Source organism: Melanotaenia boesemani, chromosome 17 (genome assembly GCF_017639745.1).
Source record: "Melanotaenia boesemani isolate fMelBoe1 chromosome 17, fMelBoe1.pri, whole genome shotgun sequence".
Lineage (NCBI taxonomy): Eukaryota > Metazoa > Chordata > Actinopteri > Atheriniformes > Melanotaeniidae > Melanotaenia > Melanotaenia boesemani.
The window spans coordinates 15,879,000-15,905,864 of record NC_055698.1 but is presented as its reverse complement, the minus strand read 5'-3'; the positions used below and the strand labels follow the sequence as shown (position 1 = coordinate 15,905,864).

General features: G+C 38.0%; 4 protein-coding genes across 6 annotated transcripts in view; 1 reads left to right on the top strand and 3 right to left on the bottom strand.

The window, feature by feature from the left end:
* Positions 1-187: 187 nt before the first annotated feature.
* On the bottom strand, positions 188-4,251 carry LOC121656934 (ras-related protein Rab-25-like). The gene is made up of 5 exons (XM_042012176.1): positions 4,015-4,251; positions 3,332-3,527; positions 2,984-3,177; positions 2,765-2,845; positions 188-2,671 (listed from the first exon to the last, which is right to left on the bottom strand). Exons 1-5 carry the CDS (start codon positions 4,049-4,051, stop codon positions 2,544-2,546), a joined length of 636 nt encoding a protein of 211 aa, XP_041868110.1. The 5' UTR covers positions 4,052-4,251; the 3' UTR covers positions 188-2,543.
* Positions 4,252-4,986: 735 nt separating this feature from the next.
* Positions 4,987-13,026, bottom strand: ubqln4 (ubiquilin 4). Of its 2 annotated transcripts, none has more exons than XM_042012174.1 (11): positions 12,846-13,026; positions 10,327-10,478; positions 9,942-10,102; positions 9,593-9,855; positions 9,281-9,439; positions 8,874-9,096; positions 8,641-8,780; positions 8,053-8,136; positions 6,845-6,960; positions 6,587-6,749; positions 4,987-6,493 (listed from the first exon to the last, which is right to left on the bottom strand). In XM_042012174.1, exons 1-11 carry the CDS (start codon positions 12,987-12,989, stop codon positions 6,341-6,343), a joined length of 1,758 nt encoding a protein of 585 aa, XP_041868108.1. In that variant the 5' UTR covers positions 12,990-13,026; the 3' UTR covers positions 4,987-6,340. The 2 variants fall into 2 exon arrangements, with proteins under 2 accessions (XP_041868108.1, XP_041868109.1); XM_042012175.1 differs by having other exon boundaries at positions 9,954-10,102; positions 12,846-13,025.
* Positions 13,027-17,297: 4,271 nt separating this feature from the next.
* Positions 17,298-19,004, top strand: LOC121628033 (lens fiber membrane intrinsic protein-like). Its single transcript, XM_041966929.1, has 4 exons — positions 17,298-17,550; positions 17,868-18,017; positions 18,336-18,470; positions 18,737-19,004. Exons 1-4 carry the CDS (start codon positions 17,376-17,378, stop codon positions 18,796-18,798), a joined length of 522 nt encoding a protein of 173 aa, XP_041822863.1. The 5' UTR covers positions 17,298-17,375; the 3' UTR covers positions 18,799-19,004.
* A 2,743-nt stretch (positions 19,005-21,747) lies between these two features.
* tinagl1 (tubulointerstitial nephritis antigen-like 1) overlaps positions 21,748-26,865 on the bottom strand; it is a 35,864-nt gene continuing 30,746 nt past the window's right edge. For both annotated transcript variants that reach the window (XM_041967011.1, XM_041967009.1), the window contains exons 11-12: positions 24,606-24,651; positions 21,748-24,488 (exon numbers count right to left, since the gene is read on the bottom strand). In XM_041967011.1, the coding sequence (XP_041822945.1) occupies positions 24,321-24,488; positions 24,606-24,651 (214 nt within the window). In that variant the 3' untranslated portion in view covers positions 21,748-24,320. The remainder of the gene's footprint in view (positions 24,489-24,605; positions 24,652-26,865) is intronic.

Here is a 26,865-nt window from a genome sequence, read left to right as displayed (position 1 = left end):
GATTTTTTCATGATCTGCTTGAACCCCTGAGCCACAGCTGCACAACAAAAATCCCCACAGTTGGAATTTCAAAAGGATATCTGGAAGAGCTTCTTCCCAAGTTACATACTCTAGAAAACTATGTTTAACAGAAAATTGACTTTATTTTTTTTTTTTTTTTTTGAGAAACAGAACAATGATAAGAGAGTTCAGTTGTTTATTTTCTTTTTATTAAAGCTGTCATGTGCATTTGAATGTTTGTGCTGACTGTAGGATTTACATCGCTTGCAATCACATATAAACACACACAAAAACAGGAAGCAAAAATAAACAACAGAACAAGAGCTTTGTGAATCCATTTCAGGAGGTAAAGAGAGGAAGAGAAAGCAAGGTGCAACAGAGATGATGGATTTCATAAGAACTACTTTAGAAGATCCCTTCACTGTGGGTTCAAAGGTCACATGAAACACAAAGATCATAATAAAACCCGTACAGATGTGGTGCTGCAGCTGTAAATTCTTAGCAGATTAGACTCCCCCCAGAAACGAAGTGCTGGAGGCGGAGAAATCATAAACAGTAGATAAACAGATCCATGTTGGGGTCAGAGGTGCCAGCGCTTTAACATCTGAGTCCTGGTTTTAGATGCTCTTTTTACAAGCTACACATGTCTAGTAGCATGGCAGTAATAGCCATCACATGTATGTGTTAAATTCAGCTCTTTCCAACCACAGCAAGAGCCTTGCCTCCAGGGCGAGGTCAGAAACACACGAAGAGAGGAGGAATTTGCAAGAACCTGAAGTGATGAGAAAACATTGCTTCACTGCTCAGTGCTCTTGTTCTGACTCAAAGAACAGAGAGCTTGTAATTCTTTAAGTTTCAATTTTCTTTCACTACACAAGCATTACATCTAGACTTAGGAGGACAAAGCAAGATTTAAAGATTTCATGACCAGGATTTCAACCTGCTCAGCCTGTATGGATTATTACTCCAGATGTCTTTACCCTGCCCATAAAAATATCTTCATTCACAAGATATAATTAAACATTTACTGCCTGCTGCAGAGCCTCCCTATCATATTTTCACAAGACAGACTTAGTAAAAACATTTATGGTCATTTCACTGTGGCAAAATCATCTCCGGCAGAGAAATCTTGCTTGGGGGGAGTCTGTGCTCGCACACACACATGCAGACGCATTGAAACCACAGCAAAGGCTCCCCATGCACATCTGTTTGCCAGAGATAGAGCACTATCTGTCCAGAATGTCATTAGCAAGCACTGCTGTAGATATATATTCTCTCAGCTGTGCCATATGAGCCTGTCCAATCACATCCACAGCAATGAGATCCTCTGCATATACACATACTGGCATCAAAGCATCCAGTCCGTCAATGAATTTACTATTTGTGAGAGAAAAGTGTAAATCAATTCCAAGAAGCCGCAGAAGTTTTCTTCTATAACAACAATCCTGCGCAAGCTAAATATCATGACCATTAATGGAAGGCCCAGTGAGGGATTAGATGGATGAAACATGTGGATTAGTAGTAAATTAGACTTGGAGTAAATTTATTTCAGCACTGCATCGTCAGGTTTTAAATACTGCCACCTACAGCCTGATAGGAGTCAACACCTTCAACGCATCATATCAGCTGTATAAGCAGCTCCAACATCTTCTAAGTGTATTTTCTTGTTTAAATGAAACTGTCTCATCAAATTATTGTGCATATTAGACACAAACATGATTTTTATTAATATTATCAGAGTAAAATGTTAATACCCCATCAAATGTTGTAGTATTATGACATTTGATTAATGGGAAAATAGTGCAGGAAAACTGGTATGTAAGAAAGGAGAGACTGGTTGGTCAGGGTTTCATTCTTAAAACAAGATCATATCCATGAGCTCTGAGAGAAAAGAAGACTGAAAACATCATGAGATCAGCACTGTGTTTAACTTTATCACATTTCTTTGGTATAAACTGGACAAAAGAATGAAAAACAACAACAAATATACAAGGAAGGGGCAGTTATATGGAAGCACTTTGGAGGGTCTGTTTATTGATGAAAGGAAGCTGGACATTAACTAGCTCCCCTGTTCCTCAAGTGCTTAAAATGTGGGGTTATTGGAAGGTTTTGATTGCTTGTATCAATAATAAATGTACACTACTCCTTCCTACTAACCGCTCTGCTTTAGTTTATGTGTCTCATGCAGGTAATGATAATTAAATGAAAACAAAATTATTTAAATAATTTATTCCTGATCAAACTCTGTGCATTCTTTTATAAAGACAATACAACTTTGCAAACCATCACTAAAAACATAAAAAGAAAAAGAATTGCCCAACAACCACCATAAGTAATGTATAAAATAAGGATTTACTAAATATTTGCAACATGTAATCAATGAGCTATAAACTGTACAGTTTTTGTTTTTTAAATCATTTCACGAACATTAACCTCTCTTTCTTGCTCTTCAGACTAAACTTGAGGCTACATGCTCGATTGACAGTCAAGCAACATGTTGATTCAACACAGTCAAGGGAAATCTTTTTGGGGACAGCAGTCTGTTAGGAGCTCTTGCAGCAGCCTTTACGTTCTCCCTGAGTCTCACTGGTTGGTCCAAGGGGGCTGGACAGGGTCACAGCACTAATAGAGCCACGAGTCACCTCTCTGCTGGCTACCTTCCTATGGATGGCTGGGGAGAACAAAGACAAACACTTCAGGTCTAGATCCAATATGCTGAGTAAACACACATCAAACAGAGGATGCATGTTTTGCCATTTTGTACCTGTCAGAACTTCATTGAAAGCAGCTTCTACATTTGTGGAGTCCAGTGCCGATGTCTCCATAAACATGAGCCCTTTCTTGTCTGGATTGGTGCAGGGTTTAAAAGAAGTCATTCAAAGATCATATTCAAAAAACGCACGAGCATTTAGATTGTTTTCATGAAAATGATTACATGGATAAGTCATATAAAGACATTTTACATTAACAATAGTGCATCAACCTGCAAAGTCTCTGGCTTCCTCTGTTGGCACAGTCCTGATGGTGTCCAGGTCGCTCTTGTTTCCGACCAACATCACCACCATGTGAGGGTCTGCATGGTCATACAGCTCTTTCAGCCACCGCTCTGCACTCTCATAGGTCAGGTGTTTGCTAATGTCATACACCAAGAGGGCTCCAACTGCTCCTCTGTAGTACCTGAATCCACCAATGACAGAAACCAAATGTACACAGGTTGGATCTTGCATTCACACTGAGAGTAGTCATTAGTCAGACTCAGACTGCAATCAGACTGCTATATGTAGTGGAACCAAAGTTAAAATTGTGTGTGAGTGTGTGTGTGTGTACCCACGCTGAAGTGATAGCCCTGTATCTCTCCAGCCCTGCCGTGTCCCAGATTTGAGCTTTAATGGTGAAGGTGTCCAGCTGAACAGTTCGTGTGCTGAACTCTACACCGATGGTGGTACGGCTGTCATGATTGAATTCATTCTTGGTAAAGCGGGACAGAAGGTTGCTTTTTCCAACACCAGACTCCCCTATCAACACCACTAAACACACACAGATGTCTTACATTTAAATCAGGTTTAACTACACTTTAGGACAAACAGTACAAACATATCACTGACATCTGACAGAAACTCTAACAAATCAGATATCAGATAGATAATCAGAACGTGTGCAGACTTTCTGCCACCCTTACAACACACCGACATTATAATATGACACAAACGTGGCAGATCTACACATTAGCTGACTTCTCAGAGCAATGAATGGAATGGAAAGTTAGTGCTGGTTTATTTTAGTAAGGAAAATATGAAAACACACACAACACGCTCTCAGGACATTTTAAAGGTTATGTTTTTCTAGTGGGTCAAAGTTTAAATGGTTTACAGCCAAATGGGCAGGAAGCATTCACTTCCTTCTTTTCCTGCTCCCTGTTGTTCCATGAAAAATTACACCGGACAAAATATACAGTAATAAACACGACAGGCTTTATCCACACCTTTACAATCATAGCTGATTTACATGACTCACCTTTAAAAACAAAATTGTACGAATCATTAGTTCCCATGCTGCAGTCAGTGGCAATGGGTTTCTATTAGTATCCCAAAGCCAGTTTTGAAATGTAAAGTTTAAAAAGAACACAAAACGGCCTCACTCCACCAGCACAGTAAATGAAAAAATAGACTTCTTTTTCCTCAATGTAAGAAACCTCCTGAATGAGAGCAGACGGGGAAGTAACAGGATTCCCAGTTGCTCATCAGCTGACACCCAAAGAAGGGCTGGGGGAAGGAGAACAGGTGGAACAGGTAGAGCAACTTGCAGGTGGAGACTCCACCCTCTGCAACGCTCTTCTCACTCTTGGATTGTGATCATTTGTATGACAAGGCCTCACCCAACAAGTAGGTCGCCAGGGCATGTCGCTCTTTCACCACGTGTGCTTTGTGGTGCAGATTAATAACTGACATACAGTTGAAGCCAGCAAATTAGAGGCTGGGCTCTAATGAAACAACTCAGCCATCAGGAGATACAGTAGCACAGCTTCTAGTAGAATATACAACTATCAGTTTTATATATATCACCGACAATTGAAACAAAACAAATCTGGACAGACTACAGAGAACAATGTTCAGGGTTAGGTATACAAATTTAGCCCACTGTTGTGGCTAGTCATTATAACCAGAGCATTTACAGTCTGTTATTTATTATTGGAAATTCTGTTGAACAGATAGATGTGTTTCTCTGTACACAGCAATATTTGAAAGTTTCCTTTCAAGGAAGATTAATAAAAAAAATAAAAAAAAATGAAACACTTGTTTGTACTTTTCAATAAATCAATATTACTCCACATCTTCAAATATAACAATTTGTTTTTCCAAAACCACAGAAAAACCACATTTTATTCTCACATTTCCCTTGAGACAAACGGAAGCAGAACCTTCAAACACTGCGTCAATGTACCCCCACCGAAGTCATCACAAGCTGTAATCAATTAACACACAAGACTGTTTTTGACAATTATTTATTACTTTTTTTCTTAGTACAGTACTGTTAAAAGTTAGTTTCAACATTTTCAACTGGGAAATGGATTTTTTTTGTTGTCGTTTTTCAGCTGAGGTCAACAGACAAAGCAAAGCTATTGAGCAGTTGCCAAGGTTACCACAACTACAATGCTGAGATTTTCAAAAGGAAAATAATAATAATAATAATAATAAAACAATCTAGACTTAAGATTTGAGAAAATGTATGATACCACCATACCAGAATTATTTTTAAAGCCTTTCCTTTTTTTCAACTGATTGATTTCCACATTTATGTGAAACAAATTATTTATGATTTCTAGGTACTAAATGCACCTCAAAAAAAAAAAAAAAAAAGGAAAGAAAAGAAAAGAAAAAAAGAAAAAAAAAAAGAGAATGAATAATCAATTTAAAATGAAAGGGAAGCTTGTTTTTGTATTATTCATATTCATACTAACAGCAATCTCTGTTTCAGGGATGCTGCAAAGTGATACTCGATAATGGCTCTGAATAGTCCTGAATGATGCTGTGAGAAATGCACTGGGAGGGATGGTGTCTAATTAACCCACTGAGCGAGGCTGTAGCTTGCTGACAATGCTCTCACAAGGCAGTGCAGGACAGCAGGAACAGCATTGGTGCCTCAGAAGGAAAAAGACACTGTGCACTCGTGGGTGGGCACTTTGATCTGGAATGACAAATTACAACTTCAGGGAAGTGTGCAGGGTGTCATGATATTAGGCGCTTGCAATAAATAATGGAGGCTGTGTGTGTAGAATCTTAAGAATGGGGGGAGAAAGGGAAAAACGAGGTTAACCATCTGTGTGGACAAGATATCCTCCCACTCGTCGTCAGGATTACTGCCTGTATAACAAAAAACTACTGCGCCGCCCAACAGTAGCCATATATGAAACAAAGCTATCTGCCAATCACATCACACGGGTATTATCTCTATCATGTAAATGTTTTCCTACAACACTCTACTCCAGATTTCTGTGAAGGAAACAATGAATGAAAAAAATGCTTGGTAATCCCTTTCCGAGACAGGATTTTGCTCCTTCACTCTACACCAGAGGATCCATCCAGGTGAAAGCGGTTCAGTCCAATTTAACAGCAGAACTGGGATCTCTAGATCTGGGAGGATGATGCCAAAATGAAATTAGAGGGCAAAGGGAATGATGTGAGAACAGATGTGTCGTAAGGGTCTTGCAGTTCCTGCCCAAGTTTCTTCTTGATTGGGACAATACACTAAAATTTCTCATGGTTCTCTGTAGATTGAGTGTGTTTATGAGTTAAGTATGTACTTATGAGCATGTCTGTGTGTCAGTATGTACTGTATGTCTTTACGAGGGCTGTGAGCCCAGCAGTCTCTCAATAGCGGCATTGATGTCTCCTCCGGTAGCAATGAGGGCCTGCAGGTTGGCCTCGCGGTTGATGAAGCCCATAGCGTTCAGCTGGTCTAGCTGGGACTGGAACCGAACCTCTGGAGTCTGGGTCTACAGAAGGAGAATTAATAGAACTTCAAATCAAATACAAAACATCATACAGGTTTTAAGATGCAATTCCTGTGCATATAAACAGGTATGTACCGTTGCACTTCCTCCACCACCTCCACCAGCAAACATCTGGAGCATCTGCTGCATCAGCTGCTGCTGGGCGGTGTTTGTTCCAGCACTGCTGGGCGAGGACGCCGGGTTCTCTGTGGGCATGCCCCCTCCTGTGGGTATGCCAGGAATCCCACCTGGCATCAGACTGGGCCAGAAAAACAAAAACAAAAAAAATGAAATGTTAAAAGAAAATTTTCCACAAGACACGTGATGAGTGTTTATCTCTCTGCGTAGGCATACCTGGGCATGAGGCCTGGGGCTTCTGTCTGCAGCGTCTGTAGACCCTGTTGGATCTGCATTAGGGCTTGCATGGCCCGGGGATTGGTCATCACTGACAGGGCCTCCGGGTTCTGCATCTGCACCCCAACAGAAGCAGCAGCCACAAATTAACCAAACAATCCACAACATGTGCGCTCAAAAAGATAAAGAACAAATACAAATTATCAAGATAACTTGAGAGTAAAAGAAAAAAATTGGGAATTGTAGAAAAGTGATATTTGAACTGCTGTTCAAATATTTATTTAATTCTTTATTAAGTAAAAAAAAAAAGATTTAAAATTATTGCAGTTTTCTTAATTAGACTGTCTTTTGTGTAAAAATAGATGGCTTTCTGTATGAGACCTAAAAAGAATTGCCACTAGCACATTTTGGGTGTGGAAAATTAAACTTAAGTTGAACAAAGTAATTAAATTAATTAAATTAAGTGAATTATTTAATTTATTCATTTTGAAAAAGCCATTCTTTTTTATGTTCTAAAGTAGAGAGTTAGATTTAAAAAAAAAACAAAAAAAAAAACACCAGAGTCCAATTATAATGCCCATGTGCTGGGTTGTGCATGCGTGCAGTTTAAAACTGCAAGGTAGCAACAGGTACTTGATCGTACACACAGGCTGATGACAGCATTAACGCCATGCAGACCCCACTGGAGTCTCCAACACTGGCAAAGTTCAAATATATATAAGCAAAATATCATTAATGACATTATTTCATTTTACAATTCAAATAATTTTCGAAACATAAAAGTTTTGTGTTTTGAAAATGAAATTTATGTTAAATTCAACTTAGTGATACAATCACGCCACCTGCTGCTGGACACTGGTAAGCAACCTCCACTGTTTAGGCTCTATGTAGTTTTAAAACAATTAATATGTAGTAGCCTACCAGATACGTTTGCATTCTGCTGCAATAATAACATATTCAGAAAAAAAAATCTAATTTATTTATTGAAACGGACGTCGATGCGGAACTTCACCACAGCCTACAACCCTACCTTGTAACGCTTCCTGTTTGTGCTTGTGGTTGTACTTGATGAGTCATATGACAGTTTGCATCAGAGCACCACTGGTCTGTTTTTTTTTTTTATTATTTATTTCATATCCAGGTTGATCAAAACTTCTTTTTTTTTTCCAAAAATCCAGAACTCAGAAAATAAGCAAAAACGTTGGTACCTGCTGCAGAAAGACGGGCAGCTGAGCTCTGAACTGTTCCTGCAGCTGTGGGTTTCCAGCAAACAATGGATTATTCATCAAAACCTTGTAAAGAAAGGGGAAGAGAGAGAGAAAAAGAGTCAGGGATATTAGTTATTCAACAATGCATTATGCAGTTTATATATTAAACACCTAAATAATGCCTCCCTCAGCAAATTTGCAAAAAAAAAAAAAAAAAAGAAAAAAAAACATTGAACCATAAAAATGAAGAATTATTACGAATCCATGATTGTTGTTATTTAGAAACATAACTGCTAGCTTATCCTGGTTTGGTGTCCAGTCAGTCGTGGTTATTAAAAGCAGACGAGAGAGAGCTTTTGTTCTTGCAATTTCATGAAAATGTGTGTTTAACAAGGAATGCCATCCTGCTTGGCCAATGAGATGCTCATCTTGATATTCTATTACAAACCTATGACTTGTGACTATTTAAATATGTCCTCTGTAAAATCTTGCTGCAAATTTTGAATCTAAAATTTGACAGTTTACCATGTAATAATAAAAATAATTATTTTGTAAACTAGTGTGTAAATAGCTTTTTCCCCTTCTTACCTGGGAGGCTAACTCTGGGTTTTGAGCCAGTGACTGCATCATGCTGCGCATGTAAGGAGCAGACAGCATGTTTTGCATCAGCTGAGGGTTTTCCGAGATCTGTTGCAGTAGACTCTGCATGCCTGGACTGTTGAACATGCCTTCAACACACACACGCAAGAATAAATTAGTGGAGAATCTGAATTATGTGCCAAATGCATGTGTATTAAGTAAGATGGCCTGATCGGTCTTACCATTTCCCAAACTACCAGGATTGATGCCAAGAGGGTTAGACACACTGGGGTTGGTTCCCCCTGTGGTGGTGGTACTTCCTGTGGTCCCCCCTCCACTCTCAGAGGGGTTAGAAGAATTTGGTGTCCCCCATGGATTGGGCAGGGGCTCTCTATTCTCTGTCCGTGATGGCTGAGCACCAGACTCAGAGTTCCCACCTAGAGCTGAAAACGGGTTGCTACCAAACTACAAGGAAAAAGTTTAAACACATTTAGAAAAACTAAAAAATGTCTAAATACAGTTACAAATGCAAAATTTGTAAATGAAAACACAGCAAAGGTTTCCACAATTAGTGAAAACAAATACAAATAAAGGCCAACACAGAGCACAAAAACACCCAATTCAATTTGTAAACATTCTTCACGGATACCTGTTCTCTGGCAGCGCTGAACATGGGTTCCTGGATGTCTGTGTACATCCTCCGCAAGGCATTGTAACCTCCTGGGATGCTCTCCAAGTTGCTGAGAGCCCGGTCCTGGTTTCGCATCATTTCCTGCATCATAGCTGGGTTCCTGGCCAGCTCCATGGTCTGGGAGGCAAGATAAAAAAAGGGGAGCGGAAGAATGTCTGTTAAGGTTTGTTTTAAACAGAGCAAGCCAAACTGAGAAAATGCAGTGGGAGATTACTATAATTACTGTTCTAAACTGATAATTGCCTTTTAATCCCTCTCCATTTTCTTTACCTGCCGCATGAGCTCAGGGTTATTAAGCATGTGAGAGATCTCAGGGTTGCGCTCCATCAGCTGCTGCATCTGAGGATTAGCCATGATCATCTGTCTCATCAGGTCAGGGTTGGACATCATGTTCTGCACCAGCGGGTTCTCCATAATCTGAGAAAGCATCTCTGGGTTTGACATGAGCTGCCTCTGCATCTGTTGCTGAAGTTCCATGAAGTTGGCAGAGCCCATGCCCAGTCCAGCCAGACTGGCCAGGTCACCAAAGCCAGCTGAGGGAGGATGGACAGAATTGTTAAACATGATTCATTATACTCTTTGAAAGGTGAAAAGTTATTAAAAATAAGTAATTACATACAGGTGGACTCACTAAGTATATTGGGTGTCTGTGTGGGTGGTGGGGCAGAACCAGTTGAGCCTGTTGTAGAGGCTGGGTTCGTGCCTGGACTAGAGGTGGAGGTACTGCCTGCCTGAGTGGAGGATGAGCTAGAGGCTGAGGTGCTACCACCATCTGCTGCCCTGCAGAGATGAATTGCAGTCATATGGAAAAAGTGAGAAATGCAGTAAATTCAACTCAATGTGTTTAGACAATGTTAAGTTAAATGCAACAACAAAGGCAAGTGAGTCGTCTGTACACTAGGATATACACCAATACCTTCTAGAATCCCTCTTAAACAGCTTGTTTAAAAAGTTCTGTTAAACCAGAATGTTTTGTATAAAATAAATAAATAATGCTGCCTTACTTGTGTGCTGTCTTTATGACTAGGTGAACTGTCAGGCCATCTTTGATGCCATGTTGGCTAAGGCTGTCACCATCCTTCAAGATCTTCCCTGCAAAAATCAGAACCAACTGGTCCTGTTTGGCTTTGAACCGTTTCGAGATCTCTTCTTTAAACTGTAAGACAGAAAATAAATAATGAGGTGACCCAGATGGCTCATCACACTGAAACCTAAAAGTAAAAAGAAAGAAAGAAAAAAGTTCACTTGTCAACAGGTATAGTTTTATTTTGCCCAGTCACGCCACAATCACAATCACGCCAGTGTTGTGTTGTGAGAGAACGATATATCGATAGATTTTAATTTTTCACTGGTGAAAACATTTATGAATAACAGGAATAATTTGAATTGTACCAACTAACTTTAAAGAAAAGGTTAATATTTCTCCTTAGTGCAGCTCAAGTGCAGTTCTGTTTTGCTGGAACATTCAGACTGTACAGATTCTATTCCCACAAAAGTACTTTTCCTTATCCTATTAGCAGTGGCCTTGTAGTAAATCTGCCAAATTACTATTAGCTTTTGACTTTGTTCCAAAAGATCATTTTTAGAGTTGATACAGTATGTGTGTGTATATATATATATATATATATATATATATACACACACATATATACATATATATATATATGTCTTATTTATATAATTTGGCTACAGTTAAGTTGAATAAATGGTTACTGATGGTCATAAGGTCTTTAGCCTGGAACTTGCTATAATAGACCTAAGGCAGATTTTATGTTAAGAATAAATAGATAAATACATAAAACTATTCAAACTATGTTTTTGTAAAGTCATTGCATCTGAGAGTCTTGGGGGGTTTTCTTTACATTGTCGATTTTCACTTTTGTTTTCACTTTTTTTTTTTTTATCTTTGTTTCGTTTCACTGTTCAAATTCAGTTATGTGATTATGTTAAATTTGTTATTTGTACATATGATAGAGCTGGGCGATTAATCGATAAAATCGATAAATCGAATTTTCCATTTCTGGAGATTAATTTTTTTGAAAATCGGGATTTTTTTCCATAGTTAGTTAGCAGCAGATTTAGCCCTCCCTCCACACCAGAACGGTGTTTGTCTGACAGATTTTCAGTAAAGTGACCGTCACTCACGCCTGGGATTTAGCTGTGCATATAACTGCAGTGAGAAATGCTGCTCTCTATGAGATGCAGAAGTCAACTTAACCCACAAACACTAGTTAAGAGACAACCTTCATCAGGGGAATTATTTCTGCAGTGGATCCTGTATGATAAGGATCCAGATGGAAAGCGATCACGGATGCATTGTGTCACATATTTCAATGTAAGATATGAAGTCGTTTATATGGTGGAAGAGCTATGACATTATATGCTTTATTTTTGCTAGCATTCATCTATATAAACAAATGAATGTTTTTAATAAGTTTATTTATGTTTTGTAAAAGAAAAGGAAAAAAAATCGATTAAAATCGGAAATCGGATTTGGTTATAAAAAATCGGAGATTTTATTTTTAGGCCATATCGCCCAGCCCTAACATATGATATATATATAGTCTTCAGGTGTCTGTATGTGCATGCGTCACTATAAAGTACTTTACGGTATAGTGCATTTGTGAGTGAGTAAGAACCTTTAGTCATGTCATTACACATAAATTTAGCACCTTGAATAAATTTTAGTATTTCTTATACATATCTGCAAGTACATGCTAGGGACTACAATGGAGCAAAATGTGTTGGGTGTAGAAAATGTGTAGAAGACAGTCAACCATATTTTAAAAATTTCTGTAATAACTGTATAACAATGGTCTATTCATGCTGATCCTTTGCCTATAACAGTTGCATGTCTATATTTAAATCCTAATCTTAACTTTGACTATGTTGATAAGCCAATGCAAAGATAAATAAACATATATTTTATTGTAGTAACAGGGATTACGTTTGGTTTCATTGTAACTTGTTGCCAAGCCAACAGTAGCCCTGAGAATACTACAAATTCCCAAGGAAGCAGAATGACTCAGTGGCAGCAGTGAGAATGTTCTAGAGTGAAGCAAGCTTTGACTTTTCATTTAGCTGTCCAGCTGAAATAGGATGTGAAAGTGATACAGTATATAGTTTATCATAACCACTTTCATGATTCCATCAGCCTAGGACGAGCGTTCCCGTCAGCTGACACTTGTTTGGCTACTCAGATGCTAACGCTCGATTCGCAAGCTGAGTTAGCTCACTAGCTAACCGCTACCTGGCTAACCGGTTAGCAATTTCAAGTATTAGCGCGGTCATGTGTCTCTGCTGGACATCAGCTACGTTAATATCGCTAATAAAATGAAAATCTAAGCAATACTACTCCCATTTCACAAAACCCCTTTTACTTCACACACTCTCAGTAAGCCGGTAAGAGTGAGGACAAAGCTAAAGGAGCTAACAAGTTAGCTTCCTAGCTGAAGTTGTGGGCAGGGGCATGACGTTAGAGCACGGCGATGAAGAGCACCCGCCTGCTGTGAGATCAACAAACCTGAGTGACAGAGGCATCTTCAGCGATGGCGATTTCTTCCTTGTCTTTAGGGGTTTTCACTGTGACCTTAATAATAGTTCCTTCTGAGGCTTCAGCTTTATTATTGTTGTTGTTACCAGGATCTGCGGCGCCTTGGTCAGCCATCTTTACTCCGCCGATGGAAAAGCTCAAGTCTGGCGTCAGCTTCCGGGTCATAAAAGGTCAAACTTTTTTTTCCAGAAACAACGTTAACAGTTTCTACAGCACGCCGGAAGACACAGCTGATGATGTGTGTTATTGTTCATCTCTCAGTAGTAAGTTATGGCCTTTCTCAATATATGTTGAACAAAAGGCCAAACAAATACAAATACATGTACATGATAGATAGATAGATAGATAGATAGATAGATAGATAGATAGATAGATAGATAGATAGATAGATAGATAGATAGATAGATAGATAGATAGATAGATAGATAGATAGATAGATAGATAGATAGATAAATAAACAAATAAGCATTGAAGTAAAATAGTTTTAAAAAGTAAATAAAATGAGAGAAAAGATTAGTTTTAATTTTGATGACAGAGATTACATCTGTTTTGGATGATCTAAGATGAAGATTTATTTTGTACCAGAAAATCTTAAAAATATTTTGACCCCAAACCCATAAAAGCATTATAATCCCGTAGCAATATTTTGCAGCTGATTCTGAGATGGGAAGATAACGAGGGTGGAGATCTTAGAAATAGAATTTCGATAAATAGATATTATCCACTTTTTAATCCATTTATTGTATTAAAAGTCCAAGAGCGAACAGTTGCTCCGGGTGACAAGTTTCACCTGCATTAGCATATTTAGCATCTGAGAAAATGCAACTGTGCAGCTGTAATGATTTGCATGTGCAGGTATTGCATAACAAGCTGCAGCCTGAATGAGCTGCAGTTGTCTGTTCAGTCTTTTAGGAAAACTAGTAAATACACTGCTCAGGTTTACTAGAATTAAATGCATAGACCAGCTCTTTCAAATTTATCTGAAATAATAGTCCTTTAATCATTTAAATGCTCTTCAGGTAACAGTAGCCTAACTTTGTGAATAACCTAAAATGGCTGTTGAAATTAAAGTCTATTCTGTGAAATCATTCAGATATTTGTCTTAGTTGTATTTTTTTTTTCAGTTCAGCACTAATTTTTTATTAGTTCTTCCTGTGATCCAAATAAAATAACCCATATTTTGTCTTTGTTAAAATTACTAAATGTTACTATTAATTTGTTTAAGATACTCAAGGAACTTAATTTGTTGCTTTACACAATTTAACCTTTTAAAATCCCCAAAGTTTCAACTAAAACTGTTACTTATGTATAACAAGACTTTGTTGTGGACCACCTATTTTAGTGGACTACTGCTGATGTAATAGAACCGTTTTTTTTTTGTCATATTCAAACCAGTTTAGCCTGCGATGGACTGGTGACCTGTCCAGGCTGTACTCTGCCTCTCACCTGCAGTATACCTGCTGAGATAGGCTCCAACTTCTCCGCGACTCTTAATTGGACGAAATGGTACAGAAAATAAATGAATGCATGACACTAGTTTAGCAGTGTGACAGAAAGTCCTATTTAGCAAGATAATCTACTGTTTTCAGAAGATAGCTAAAGGCCATCACTTTTGGCTGTGCATTTAGTGATTTTTATTTATTTATTTTTTATCAACCACTGTATGCATTGAGAATTTATTACTTGTCTGTGCTCTGTCCTCTAGTCTGTACAATGTGTTCATGCAGTGTCAACCAAGGGAAAATGTGCTATAGCAAAGCTGTGAAAGATAAGATTCCTCTGTCAGAGTTATTGTGATGATACCCTTTAAAATGGGTCAAATTACATGATTTTACCAATTCATGTGTATAAATGATGTTCTTTAGAATAAGACATTGTGCCTTTCTCTCTCATTTAGACAGCTTGGTTCTCTTCATGATAGGTTGATGTCCAGGAATAAAATATAAAATGCAACTGTCGATTGATACTCTAGATCGATTTATTTAGCAAAATTCTCACCATATTTTGCAGATTAGCTAAATCCAGTTTAATCTAGTTACTTAAACAAATACACATTTGATACATTTGACATATTTCATAATAAAAAAAAATAACTCAGCCTCAAAATGAAGCACAGAGATTCAGTTTGCTCTAAACTCATCACAGTGAGACAAAACTCAATCCAACTGTACAAATAATGAATCTCTAAATTCTACATCTAATACTTTCTAAGAAAAATCATGCTAAGCTAAGTTAAATATTTAACTTAAAAAATCTACATAGTTTTTTTCTTCACACAGCTGTGACTGAGTCTGAGAAGACCTATTATCCTGTCTTTTTTGTTTTTAAAGTCATTGTCACATCACAGTGTCATTGGTTATTCTGCAGCAACCATTACATCATCATCCTTTGGCAGCTTCTGCAAACATTGACTTCACTGAAAAACTCAGTTTTTACTAGTTTGTGTAAATAAATAAACTAAAATGGTGCAATTTGTAGTGGGCACAGATAATGGTTTTTTATTTTTTATTTATTTATTTATTTATTTATTTATTTATTTATTTTGTCCTGTATAGACTGGCAGACTAAAATATAAATTTATGCACACCCCAACACATGCAACACAGAATGTAAAAAGTTAAAGCAGGAAATCCTCCATGAAATCCCTGAATATGCGCTCTATTGTAGGCAGAAATTAAAAATTATTTATCGCCCTTATTAAAGTGGATGTAATGTAACCTAATATTTTTTTACATTAATTAATTAATTGATGGATTGGTTTGTCCAGTGAATTTGACCTTGCTTTATATAGGAAAACCCCTTAAAAGGTGAAAATGAAAAAATGTGGGTTGTCTGCCTGGTTTACTCAGTATTAGCCTTAATTATTGACTTGAATATTTGACACAGATGCACACGTTGGTTGATGATTTGTATATTAACTTGTTATTTATTGAAAAGTTGATTTTCACTTAGAGAACATGTTTATTTAAACAAAATATCCATACCATCACTGATTATTTAAAAGAAAAAGAAATCAACCCTTTTCTTTAACATTATCCATCATAACTGAGTGCTAGTTCAACCTATCTCGAATCTAACCTCAACTTTAAACAAAAATTTAGCCTTTCTTTAGATCTGAATGCTGGATAAATTGCCCTCATGGTAAAGGAATGTGCAACGATAGAAACATGTCATGCGTTAGTTTCTTTTTAAATATTTTTGTGTCATATTGGGGACTTAAAATATTCATTTCAGTGCTTTGTGTAAGCTTTGGCTTTAGATATAATCAGATATTTTATATAAGTTAAAACAGTCTTGTAGTGGACATAAACAGGTATTGCCTGTATACTGTAGAGTGCTGCCTCTATATGTGACGCCCCCATGAGACGACAACACTGAAAGAGAAGTGTGTGTTTCAGCATGTTGCATTGACACAGACAGTCCTGCATACCTATGCATATCCCCAGTTCTAGAGTACACCATTTACAAACAAACAAAACCCCCCCAAAAGAGATACATTGACCACCACCCCTTCTCTAAGGCCCCAGTACCCCGCCACCCCACCCCTACCCCCCCACCTCTCTCTCCCACAGACACACATACACACTCAATGTACAGGGTCACATGCACTGTAGGGTCTCATTCAAGTGCAGCCCACACAGGGAGACCAATGGCAGCAAAGGATTTTGCTTTCATCAACAAAAAAGACGAGGGGACGACTTTTCGGTTGTAGCATTGTCTGTGACTTTCTCTCTACCCACCAATTGAGCAACAGTCCTCGCTGTTTTCCATCCACCTGTTTCTATCTATACCTCCCGAAGGTGGGCAGAAGAGACGGTGCTTTTCCAGAAACAAGGTAAGGGTTCAAATTTCTGGGTAGATTTTGAGTGTTGTACATGCATGATGACTGTGACTGGATAGAGGCTGGCAGAATCAGATATAACATCATTACTGATTAACAAGTACTGGTGTTATGTGAAGATCTGAAGAGGGGAACAAACACAAATTTGCAGGATCATAAAGAATTGCTTTGAGACAGGCTTTGCTTTGGACGTATTCTTCTATTAGCAATGTCTCCAGTAAAAAAGAGGTAAATGTATTTGTTTTTTTCTTAATTGATTAGAAACCCAGGCTGTTTCAGTACGAAATTCTACTTTGCCAGGTTCAAATGCTGTCTTATTTTTAGTTTCATTGTCTGATTTATAAATCTTCATGTCTGTATTTTGAATTGTCTTTTTGATTGGCTCCTTCCCTCCCAAAAAATATCATGATCTAACTTTTTTCCCACTTTCTTCTTTAGACTAGGCAGCACATGCATGAACACTATGTGTCCTAATAGATTTTTGAAGTGTTTAATGTTCTGCTGTTAAAGTAATTTATAGCTTTAAGTCATTAAACATGTTAGTTAAGGTTTCACTCTCTTCATCTCAAACCTTGATAAATGATGTAATGTGAAATGCATTAACTCTTGCTATTTTATTTTATAGTTGCTCTGCTGCTGCCCCATTATCTCAGCTCAAGATGTACAGCTTCATGGGAGGGGGTCTGTTCTGTGCCATCGTGGGTAACATCCTGTTAGTGGTCTCCACTGCAACAGACTACTGGATGCAGTATCGTCTCTCTGGAAACTATGCCCACCAGGGTCTCTGGAGGTACTGCATGTCCAACAAGTGCTACATGCAGACTGACAGCATAGGTAAGACTTTATTTAATCTGTTTAGTGTTTTTATTATTAGTGTTTTACTGTTGTGTGACTGACAAAGAGCAGTTCTAAATGCAATTTTGAAACAAAAAAGGTTAGACGACTTGTGCAGTAAGCTATCAATAAATCTAACTTTTTTTGATTAGAAGTAAAACCAAACTGCTGACTCAAGCAGAAATTTGGTGAAAAAGCTTGAAAAGTGAAAATAAAAATCACAAATTTACTTCAGCACTTCAGGCCAGTAGCTGAAATCATTTACTCATAGCATTTGTAAGTATGTCATTAATCGATTTCTACCTGTTTTCTTCCAGCTTACTGGAATGCCACCAGGGCCTTTATGATCCTGTCAGGGATGTCATGCTTTGCTGGCATCATCGCTGGCATCATGTCCTTTTCACACTTCTCCTCTTTCGAAAGGTTCAACCGCTCCTTTGCTGCAGGAATCATGTTTTTCGTCTCCAGTGAGTTTTCTGTCTTTTGGCTTGACACAGACATGCAACCAGAGGTATTAGAGGCAATCAGATCTTGTACTTTAGCGAACTGACTTGTGTCAAAATGTAGAAATACCTTGAAACAAGTCAGTTAAAGAAAAACAAGTAATGTTTTTACTCAACTAAAAGTACAGAAGTATTAGAATCCAGTACTAAAAGTTGAAGTATTCACTATCCAGAACTGTACACCTCATAATAAGTAGAAGAATAAAACCAATAGTTCACTGAATGCATTGTTTAATGCACCAGTGAGTATCTCTTACATGCACTTCCTCATCTCCCTTTTAGCTTTCTTTGTTCTGCTGGCTATGGCCATATACACTGGAGTGACAGTCAACTTCCTGGGAAGACGTTTTGGTGACTGGCGCTTCTCCTGGTCTTACATACTAGGCTGGGTGGCCATGCTCATGACATTCTTTGCAGGTAATAAATGTCAGCACATCTACATCTACATCCAGATCTGCATCTGCATGTAAACTTAATGATGCAAACCATGCAGTGCAAATATAGAATCTAATATTCCAGACTATTTGTTATTTAAACTATATAACCAAGACAAGCTCAAATTTGTGTAAACAGAGGAAATGGAATATTGAGATCTCAAATAAAACTCTCTTTAAAGCCCGATGGTTTATGTATTTTTCTTATGACTCAACTTTAATAGAACTTATTCCTTTTCTCTGTTGCAGGTATTTTCTACATATGTGCCTACAGAATGTGTGAGTGCAGGAGAGGAACTGGACCACGCTAGAGGGAGACAGGCAGCTTGTTTATCAAAAAAGAAAAGGGGAAAAAACAGGACATTTTCAGTTTGGATAGAAGACAAGCAGCAACCATCAAGACAGCGACTGATCTACTGAAGAGATGACGTCTGATGCCGATATTGGAGGTCTTGGGTGGTCTGCTGAACAGTTATTTTTTAAGTCACTGCAACATGGATTTGTTTATCTTTTATTTTTTAGGAATCGTCATGATGATAACACCGGAAACTAAATAATAAACCTAATCACATGTTTAAATATTTTAAATTATTGGCATTATTTCACTTTCTCTCTCAGACTATTTAAATTTTTTCATTTAGAGCATTCTTGTAAAGTTGATTACCAGTAGCTTTGTGTTTTTCAGCTTTTGTGATTAAATACACCAGAAGATGGCAGCACTAAAACACCCCACCACCGAACAAATACCTTCTTTTACATTGTGTTTTAACCACTCTAATTACATAATATACTAAGGTTTGATGTAAAAGTGTGCATTGCACCAACACACTGAATCTAAGACTGAGCATGTTTTAAGAAAGCAGGTTGTTTATCATTTATCTTCAGCTGTAATCTTTTAATGGGGAGAATTAAACAAACCAGGCAGGCATGTGTATGTTTTCTCTCAGGAAATGCCTTAGAGGTCAGCATACTATGTTGTAAGAAAGTACATGTTGAAAAAATTCATTTTAAAGTAGCAGTGAACAGTGGAACATGTGTTTGTCTACGGTTTCCCTGAAGCTATTTAGATTTGTTCTGCTTCAGTCTTTTTCAAGGATGTCCCCAACCTAATATTAGAATGCATGTTTGTTGTCAAGATGTTATGGGAAAAGGCTTTGCCTCTGGCATCCAGAAAGGATATTCCATAACAACTTTATGATGACAACATATAAAAAAAGTAGATGGAGGCTGTTTGTGTCCGTGTTTGTACTGTGTTACAAACAGCCGAACATAACCTGAGAAGAAGATCATGTTCCTGGACCGGGGAACCAGGGTGGGGGACTCCAACCATTAATTGTTCCACTGCCTTTGTTAGATACAGTTTCCTCTCTTTCCTTGGTACTTGTCCATGCCTCGTCATCAGCTGAGAGGAAAGGAGAGCAGAAGTTGCTGAGGTAATGAATGCTTTGGCTACTTGATGACGCAGAAACAATGATAGAAATGTAAACAGTCAGTAGGCAGATCCCTTGATCCAAGTTTCCATACTTGGTCCTTGTGGCTGCTATAAAGAGATAAGCTCTGTAATATTGAGGGCTTTTCTCCAGATTCTTTCATAACCCACTCTAAATCATCCACCCTGTTCAGGTTTTAGTGATTGTTGTATGACACGGCAAAATTTTCACATTTCGTTCCAGCTTGCATCTACTAAATGATTGTAGATATTCACTTATTACAAAGTAGAACTTTGTTCTCATGTGTTTTAAGTTTTTTGCTGATGAAGATCATCCTACTTAATTAATAACAGAAATCACAGTGTGTGATCTAATCATTTTTCTTTTGACTTATTATCATACTCATGGGTTTACTCATTGACTACACTGGTAATGTGTGTCTAGTATTTCTGCAACATTTAATCAAATTCCTCAATATAAGGTGTATTGTAATATCAATGAGCACTAATGTTTTCTATCACTAAATATCTTTAACAGGTCAAATACTGACTTGGAAATCTGCTAAAACTGGTTCTGGACAGAGAGAAGAAACATTTTTTAAAGAATAAAATGTAATTTCTCTTATATTTTCCCACCAAAAACATTGCTCTATTGCACATCAGAGTGGTATGTGAACAGAAGGTAACCGGTCTAAATTCAGACCCGCTCAGCTTAATAAATAGTTTTATAGGTGAGTGATTCAACACAGGAATGCAGGTTAGAGGCCACTTCTTCAAGTGTCTGTGCTGAAAACAGCAGGTATGTTGCTGCCAGAGAGAGCTGAGAACATCTGGTTGTCTTCACTGACAGATCCTGCTGATAATGTGACAACTCCCCCAATATAGCTAATTGTAGACCTGCTTTTCGTTCACTTTCAAGGCAAATTTTCACCCACAGTGGCACATGGAAGTACAGACATTCAAAACACACACATTGTATGTACTGCAGACTAAAGGGGAAGGAATTGGTTGTAAACTATTAACACTGGTACACTCACGTATCTCATCACGTCTCCATGGATTTAAAATGATAGAGGTGTTAATTCTACAAGAGTAATTATTTAAGTAGTAATTATTTACATTTGAGCAAGATATATATATATAATCATATATCTGAACTTTCATCCTTTATATCCATAAATCCCTTTTGGAAAAAGTGAAAATAAATAGACAGCCATACAGTAAATTATTTTCTAGATATTTTCATGAGCCTTTGACGGATTTTCCCAGTGGCAGCCGGGGTGACTCCAGCACCCTGCAATTCAAAACTCAGACAAACAGATGGATTTTGATTAGCTATTTATATTTCTCGAAAAGAGCCATTCTTAGATCAAAATAAATGTCTCTCTCATAAAATTGAGGATTCATTTCCACTTCTTTAAATTCACACCTCACACATTTTTGATTTCCTGAATATTTTTTCATTCCTTGACTTTAATATTTGGAAGTCAAAAAATCTTGTGCTTGTAGTTAAGCTAGATGCGACATAGAATTGACAGTCAAACTAGTTTAATTTAAATGAGCTAGTACATGCATGCGTACAATCCATTATGCACTGTCTTTGTCTCTTCCACTGACTGATGGCCAGAGTTATTGCTCTCAGTGATGGAAGAGGACGCCGACACAGCAGGATCTTATAAAAACTGTCCTCATCCCATTCAGCCACCCTGGTCATCCTGCACCCATCCCTCTAGTTTTTGATGTCTACTGTCATTCACACAATTTTTTTCTGCATCACTTCTCTCTGTTTCAGTGCATATCATGGAAATTTCAGGTGCCAATGACATGAGTCTGGTTTTGGAAAGACTTTATTGTGTGAGTGAACACTAATGTGGTTTTGCATTTAGTGCACGCAGTACAAGAGACAGAGATAATGAAACATTGCACAGGACAACAAAGAATAAAGTATATAATTTACACATCTTGTCATAAATAAAAGCCTACACATGAGTGAATATTAAATGGTTCATTTTACACTTGATACACACTTATGAGTGGATGTCTGCTGCAGCTCCTGAGGGGGGTCTGGGTTGTGTAGTCAGAGAAAACTTTTTGGTTCAACAAAAATATTTAAAGAGCGTCCCTAGTAAAACAGGTAGAATTGGTTCTGTCTAAGACTTTATCTGAGTATTATCAGACTAGATCTCCTTTAACAACTTGTGAATGCTAGAAGTTATTTTAGACAACGCTAATAATGAACCTAAACAACTCATATGAGCAAAATGTGTGCTTTCAGAATAAGATGTCAGGAAAAAAATGACAGCTTTGGTCAAGTCTTTCTGTTTCCCTTCCAGGTCTTTTCTGCTGTTTTTGCTTCTACATTAGCTCAGTAACCTGTTATTCACCAGTAGCAGTGATGACTTAAACACACTCATGTAAAACAACAAATGTCTTTTCCGTTAATCTTCTTTGTAGCAAAGAAGCTATGACAGCCTGAAAATAAAGATGCAAAGCATTTCCTTTCCCTTAAGAGCAAACTGACAGTAGTCTGCATCTCTCTTCAGGAGAAGGAGTTCAGTTTCACATTGTTCATTGTTTTGTTAATAACTGTAAACCTTTTGTGCAGCCCATGTTGAAGGACTCTGGATTCATTCCTGCCTTTGTTTACTTCATGAATGAAAGCGAAGATTGAGAACATTGCATGAGAGACATGCTACAGTAATCTCTAGCTTCTGCTAACTACATTGCACATTGCTTGTCCATCCAGACATTTCATTTTGCTTTTATATCTGTCTACCTAGTCACGCCTGAAGGAAACGGTAGAAAGACCTTAAAGATCACAAGACACGATGACAGAAAAATGAAAAATCCTTTTGAAGTCATAGCTGAAGCAGGCCAGGGTGTAATCTAAGATACAGGGTAATAACACACTGAGCTTTCCTTTTCAAGTCAGGCTCAGCTGAAACGCAGACATGGAAGCACGGACATCTAAAAGCACTGCGATAATCTAGCAAAGATCTGCAGTGGGCTTGAGGAACATGTTCAAAAGATTTTTTTTAAAGAAACAACAAAAAAGAAAACATAAATGCAGCTCATATGCAGTCTGTGGGACTCGAGTATGTGTTAGAAGTTTTCATATGTTCGATATAAAATGCATAAAGACAAATATTGTGGCACAGACTGAACTTTTGCTGCATATCCTCCCTCTCTTCCTTTTCACTGTGTTAAAACCAGAATGCAAAGCTGAAAGGCAACAGAGTGTGATATGAATCTTTCTACAAATAGTCTGTCTTAAAACACATAGTAAAATATAACTTTAAAATAAAACAACAAAAAAAAACAACATTTTCAGCTCAAATTGTAACAGTATACACAGAACAGAGTAAATTAAGACTGCTATACATACTTTCTTTTACAGTGGTCAGATCTGTTTCTTTAAAGAACTAAAATCTTTTCAACCTTTTGAACACATCGGTGTGTCCGTGTTAAATGTTGGGTTCAGGAAGGGCAGCATGGCTTTGATTTCGGATCTTGTCATTGCTTGTGACGACGTCTTTATGATTTTCTTACCTGCAGCCAACAACAAATGATTTGCGAGTGACTAATGTTATTACATCTGCTGACAGTGTCTGCTCCAGCACAAACATGTTAAATAAAGGCCACAATTTAAAATGTCTGATAGCACTGAAACTAATTTTAAATCTTTTTCTAATCTTAAACTTTGCACCAAACAACTTCCATGTTTCCAGTCTCATATAAGTCTAACAAGTTATTTTCAGGAATGTTTTGAGAAACTCTACAAGGGTCCTCTCTAAGCTGAGAGGAGCAGGTGAAACAGTGTCTTTGTTAAGATGTCAGATAAATGTCAGTAAGGTCATCTATGATAAATGATCAGGTTACAACGTTAAACAGGGTGTGTCTCTCTGGAAGGGTTTGATGTCTAATAATCTGGCTCTTGGATTTCAGTGTTTCCAAGCTTTCCATCTGGTGCACGGGTCCCTCTGGATTATAGATTTAGAGCAAGCAAAGACTAAAGAATGAAAGGGTCAGAATGAGATTCTCGCTCCATCATCACTCATCTTTTCTATGTTTCATCAGATATCATTCTGAGGATTTTGGGAGGTCTTTGGAGCAGTTGGTACCTGAGGTGCCTGATTACAAGGCAGAGTTAAGTTCCTAATAACTTTAAGTTATTAGGAAAACAAGGTTGTGGAGAAGTTGATTGTGAAAGAGGTTTGCATAGATACCCAGAATTAAGGGAGATGTAAAATGAGAGGGGTTGACTTTGTGGCCATCCCAGGCAGCTTGATGGTGAGGGGATGTGGTGAGACGCTTGGTGTGTTTGTCTTCTGTGTTTAAAAAAAAACAACCAAAGTTGGGACAAAACCAAAGGTCACAATGGGGTTTTTAACATCTGCAGTGTCTTTAAATTTGTCGGCGGCGATGGTGGTGATGATGATTGTGCATGTCCTCCATTGTGATTCTGCCCCACACGCCAATCACAAACGCTTCAATCTCACACTCATTGTCCCCACGAGCGATTCGAAAGTAGCCGTTCTCCCCCCAGTTTTTTCCCCAGGAGTTGGCAGCAATCTGGAAATAAAATATTATTACGGGAATGGAATTATTAAACTATACACCAAAAAGGAGAAATCACTGTATGTTTGTTTTGTAGGATTTAAAATAAATATATAAATAAAATAAACATACCCAATATTTTCTTGTTATCCCGTTATAGTCTCTCCCTTCTCCCCACCTGTGCACAAAACAGAGATGACAGTCAATCAAAACAATTAGGTTGGACTGAAAACAACCAAAATATTTCTTATGACAGAGGTTATTTTTAAAGTAAGAATGCTTTTTAAGAAAACATGTCTGCGAATGTTTCGCCTCAGATATGCTTGGTGTTATTAATAGAGAACAGGAGAAAGAAGTATAAGTAGTGTCGAAGTGCCAGAAAACTGCTTTCATCTTTCTAACAACATCCTGAAAACAGGAGTATTTGTGGCTGGACCCTGCCTCGTTGCACTCCTACATCATTCCAAATCCAAAGAACACAGAATTCCCCTTTTTCTTTGACATTTCCTCCTTCAGACAATAAACAGGAAAGATAGAATAGGCTACTTAGAAGTGACCAACACCTCGGTCCACCAACACTGTTGAACGTGAACTTTATCTTTATCTCACTTGCCAACAGATTTGTTCTCATGAAATCTTGGCAAATGCTCATAAGTTCCCATCATGCCACACACTTTTGGTACTAGCTAAGCTGCTGCCAGTCTCTGTCGTCTCTTCTCGCCATGATCAAAACATTCTCCCAAAGCCAATTCCCATCCTGTTTTTGCATGCCAGCCCTAAGAGACTCCCGGTGCCCAATCGCTTGTTATCTTTTTATAAGGGAAAGGAATGTTGGGAAATAGACTGGATGGTCTCAGTCTCTGTCAACTCAGTAGTTTGCCACAACAACACTGACATGTAGAGCCAGCCTTCCATCAGCGAGTAAATTCATTGTTTCTTTAAGTGGAGTCAAACGTCATGGTGACAAGGAGCACACACTTTCAAAACAGCTGCATAAACAACTCAGTTTGAAATAGACCAGAGAAACGAGAAAACAGGGTTGTGAAAGAGGGCATACACACCTGTGTATATGTGTGTGAGCTCCAATCATCATCTGCCTGCATATTTGTACGTATAAACAGAACCAGACAGAATTGGACCAGTGCTGATCTCTTATCAAGCCCACAATAAGCTCACTTGCTAACTTAGGGACAATGATGGGCATACCACTGTGCCCATGCTCCCCTCCCTTGCCTAACGCCCCTCATCCCACCCCTGACCTCCTCTCTGGGGATTGATCCTCTTCTCTCTGTCCACAGCAGTGAGGATCAGCAGCCCAGACAATGCCCTTTCCACCACAGTGGACCTCAATGCTCTCTCCATAAACTTTCCCAGGCCCTGGGCTTAAAGGAACGCACAGCTATGGGATTTGGCCTATGTAAACATGATGTCTGTGGCTATCAGGTTGGAGGTGAAAACATCACACTCTCCCCGGACCTCTACCACCTCCCCTGTGTAAACCTTTGTCACTGCTACATCCACTCATCGAGAGATGAGGATTTACAGCATCAGGAGCAGTAGGAAACTAGACATTCAGGAAAACCTAGAATCCATGTCCTCAGTGTCATCTCACATGCTGTTTTGGTTTGACTTTGACATCAAAACTATTTAATCACATTTTACAAAGTTAACCATAAACTGGAGGACACACTTCTCCCTTTAAAATGAAAAGCTTCTCCTCCATTATTTAGAATAGAATAGAATAGAAATACTTTATTAATCCCTTCGGAGAGCCTCAGGGAAATTTGAGTTACCATGGTGAGGCCTTTTCTCATAGTGATATTGGTAGCATTACTGGACTGTTGGTCTATTTCAGATACTCCTGTTAAAATCTGCAGGACAAAGCTGCTGGTTTGTAAAGGGTTGTTGCTTTTAGAAAACACTTGGCAGGTGATTTAATGAGCCATCAATCAGAAAGGAATTAACCACCATTAATATAAACAAACAACTAGTGTAATTAATCAGATAAATCATCTGTGTAGTAAAACAAATTCCTTGACCTTGAATTATACCAGTTGTCCCTATTTGAGTTTGACAAGGTCTATTATGTTTTGCTAAAATTATCTTGAGACCACCGTGGGGGTCATGACCCCCAGTTTGGGAAAGACTGACTTAACCAGTGCAAAAGCCCATGGTTAAACATCTCATGCCATTCCCTCTTTAGTCCATATAAGTATTTTTTGGCTAGTAAAACTTAGCATGACATGAAAAGTCCTAACGTCCTAACGCTGAGTGCTGGCAAATCAAAACCTAAGATCCATGTAAGGAACAAAGTAAATTAAACATTTTAATTGTACAAATTTTGAGCCTTTGTTGATAAATTGCAAACATTTTGTGCCATGAAGCAACGTAC

Coding starts and splice junctions, on each gene's coding strand:
- LOC121656934 (XM_042012176.1), bottom strand. CDS start 4,051: ATGGGAACTAATGATTCGTACAATTTTGTTTTTAAAG. Junction 3,528..4,014: donor GTACAATTTTGTTTTTAAAG/GTGAGTCATGTA, acceptor GTGTGTGTTTAG/TGGTGTTGATAGGGGAGTCT. Junction 3,178..3,331: donor TACAGGGCTATCACTTCAGC/GTGGGTACACAC, acceptor TGGTGGATTCAG/GTACTACAGAGGAGCAGTTG.
- ubqln4 (XM_042012174.1), bottom strand. CDS start 12,989: ATGGCTGACCAAGGCGCCGCAGATCCTGGTAACAACAACAATAATAAA. Junction 9,440..9,592: donor ACCCTGAGCTCATGCGGCAG/GTAAAGAAAATG, acceptor CTTGCCTCCCAG/ACCATGGAGCTGGCCAGGAA. Junction 9,097..9,280: donor TCAGCGCTGCCAGAGAACAG/GTATCCGTGAAG, acceptor TTTTCCTTGTAG/TTTGGTAGCAACCCGTTTTC.
- LOC121628033 (XM_041966929.1), top strand. CDS start 17,376: ATGTACAGCTTCATGGGAGGGGGTCTGTTCTGTGCCATCGTGGGTAAC. Junction 17,551..17,867: donor CATGCAGACTGACAGCATAG/GTAAGACTTTAT, acceptor GTTTTCTTCCAG/CTTACTGGAATGCCACCAGG. Junction 18,018..18,335: donor AATCATGTTTTTCGTCTCCA/GTGAGTTTTCTG, acceptor TCTCCCTTTTAG/CTTTCTTTGTTCTGCTGGCT.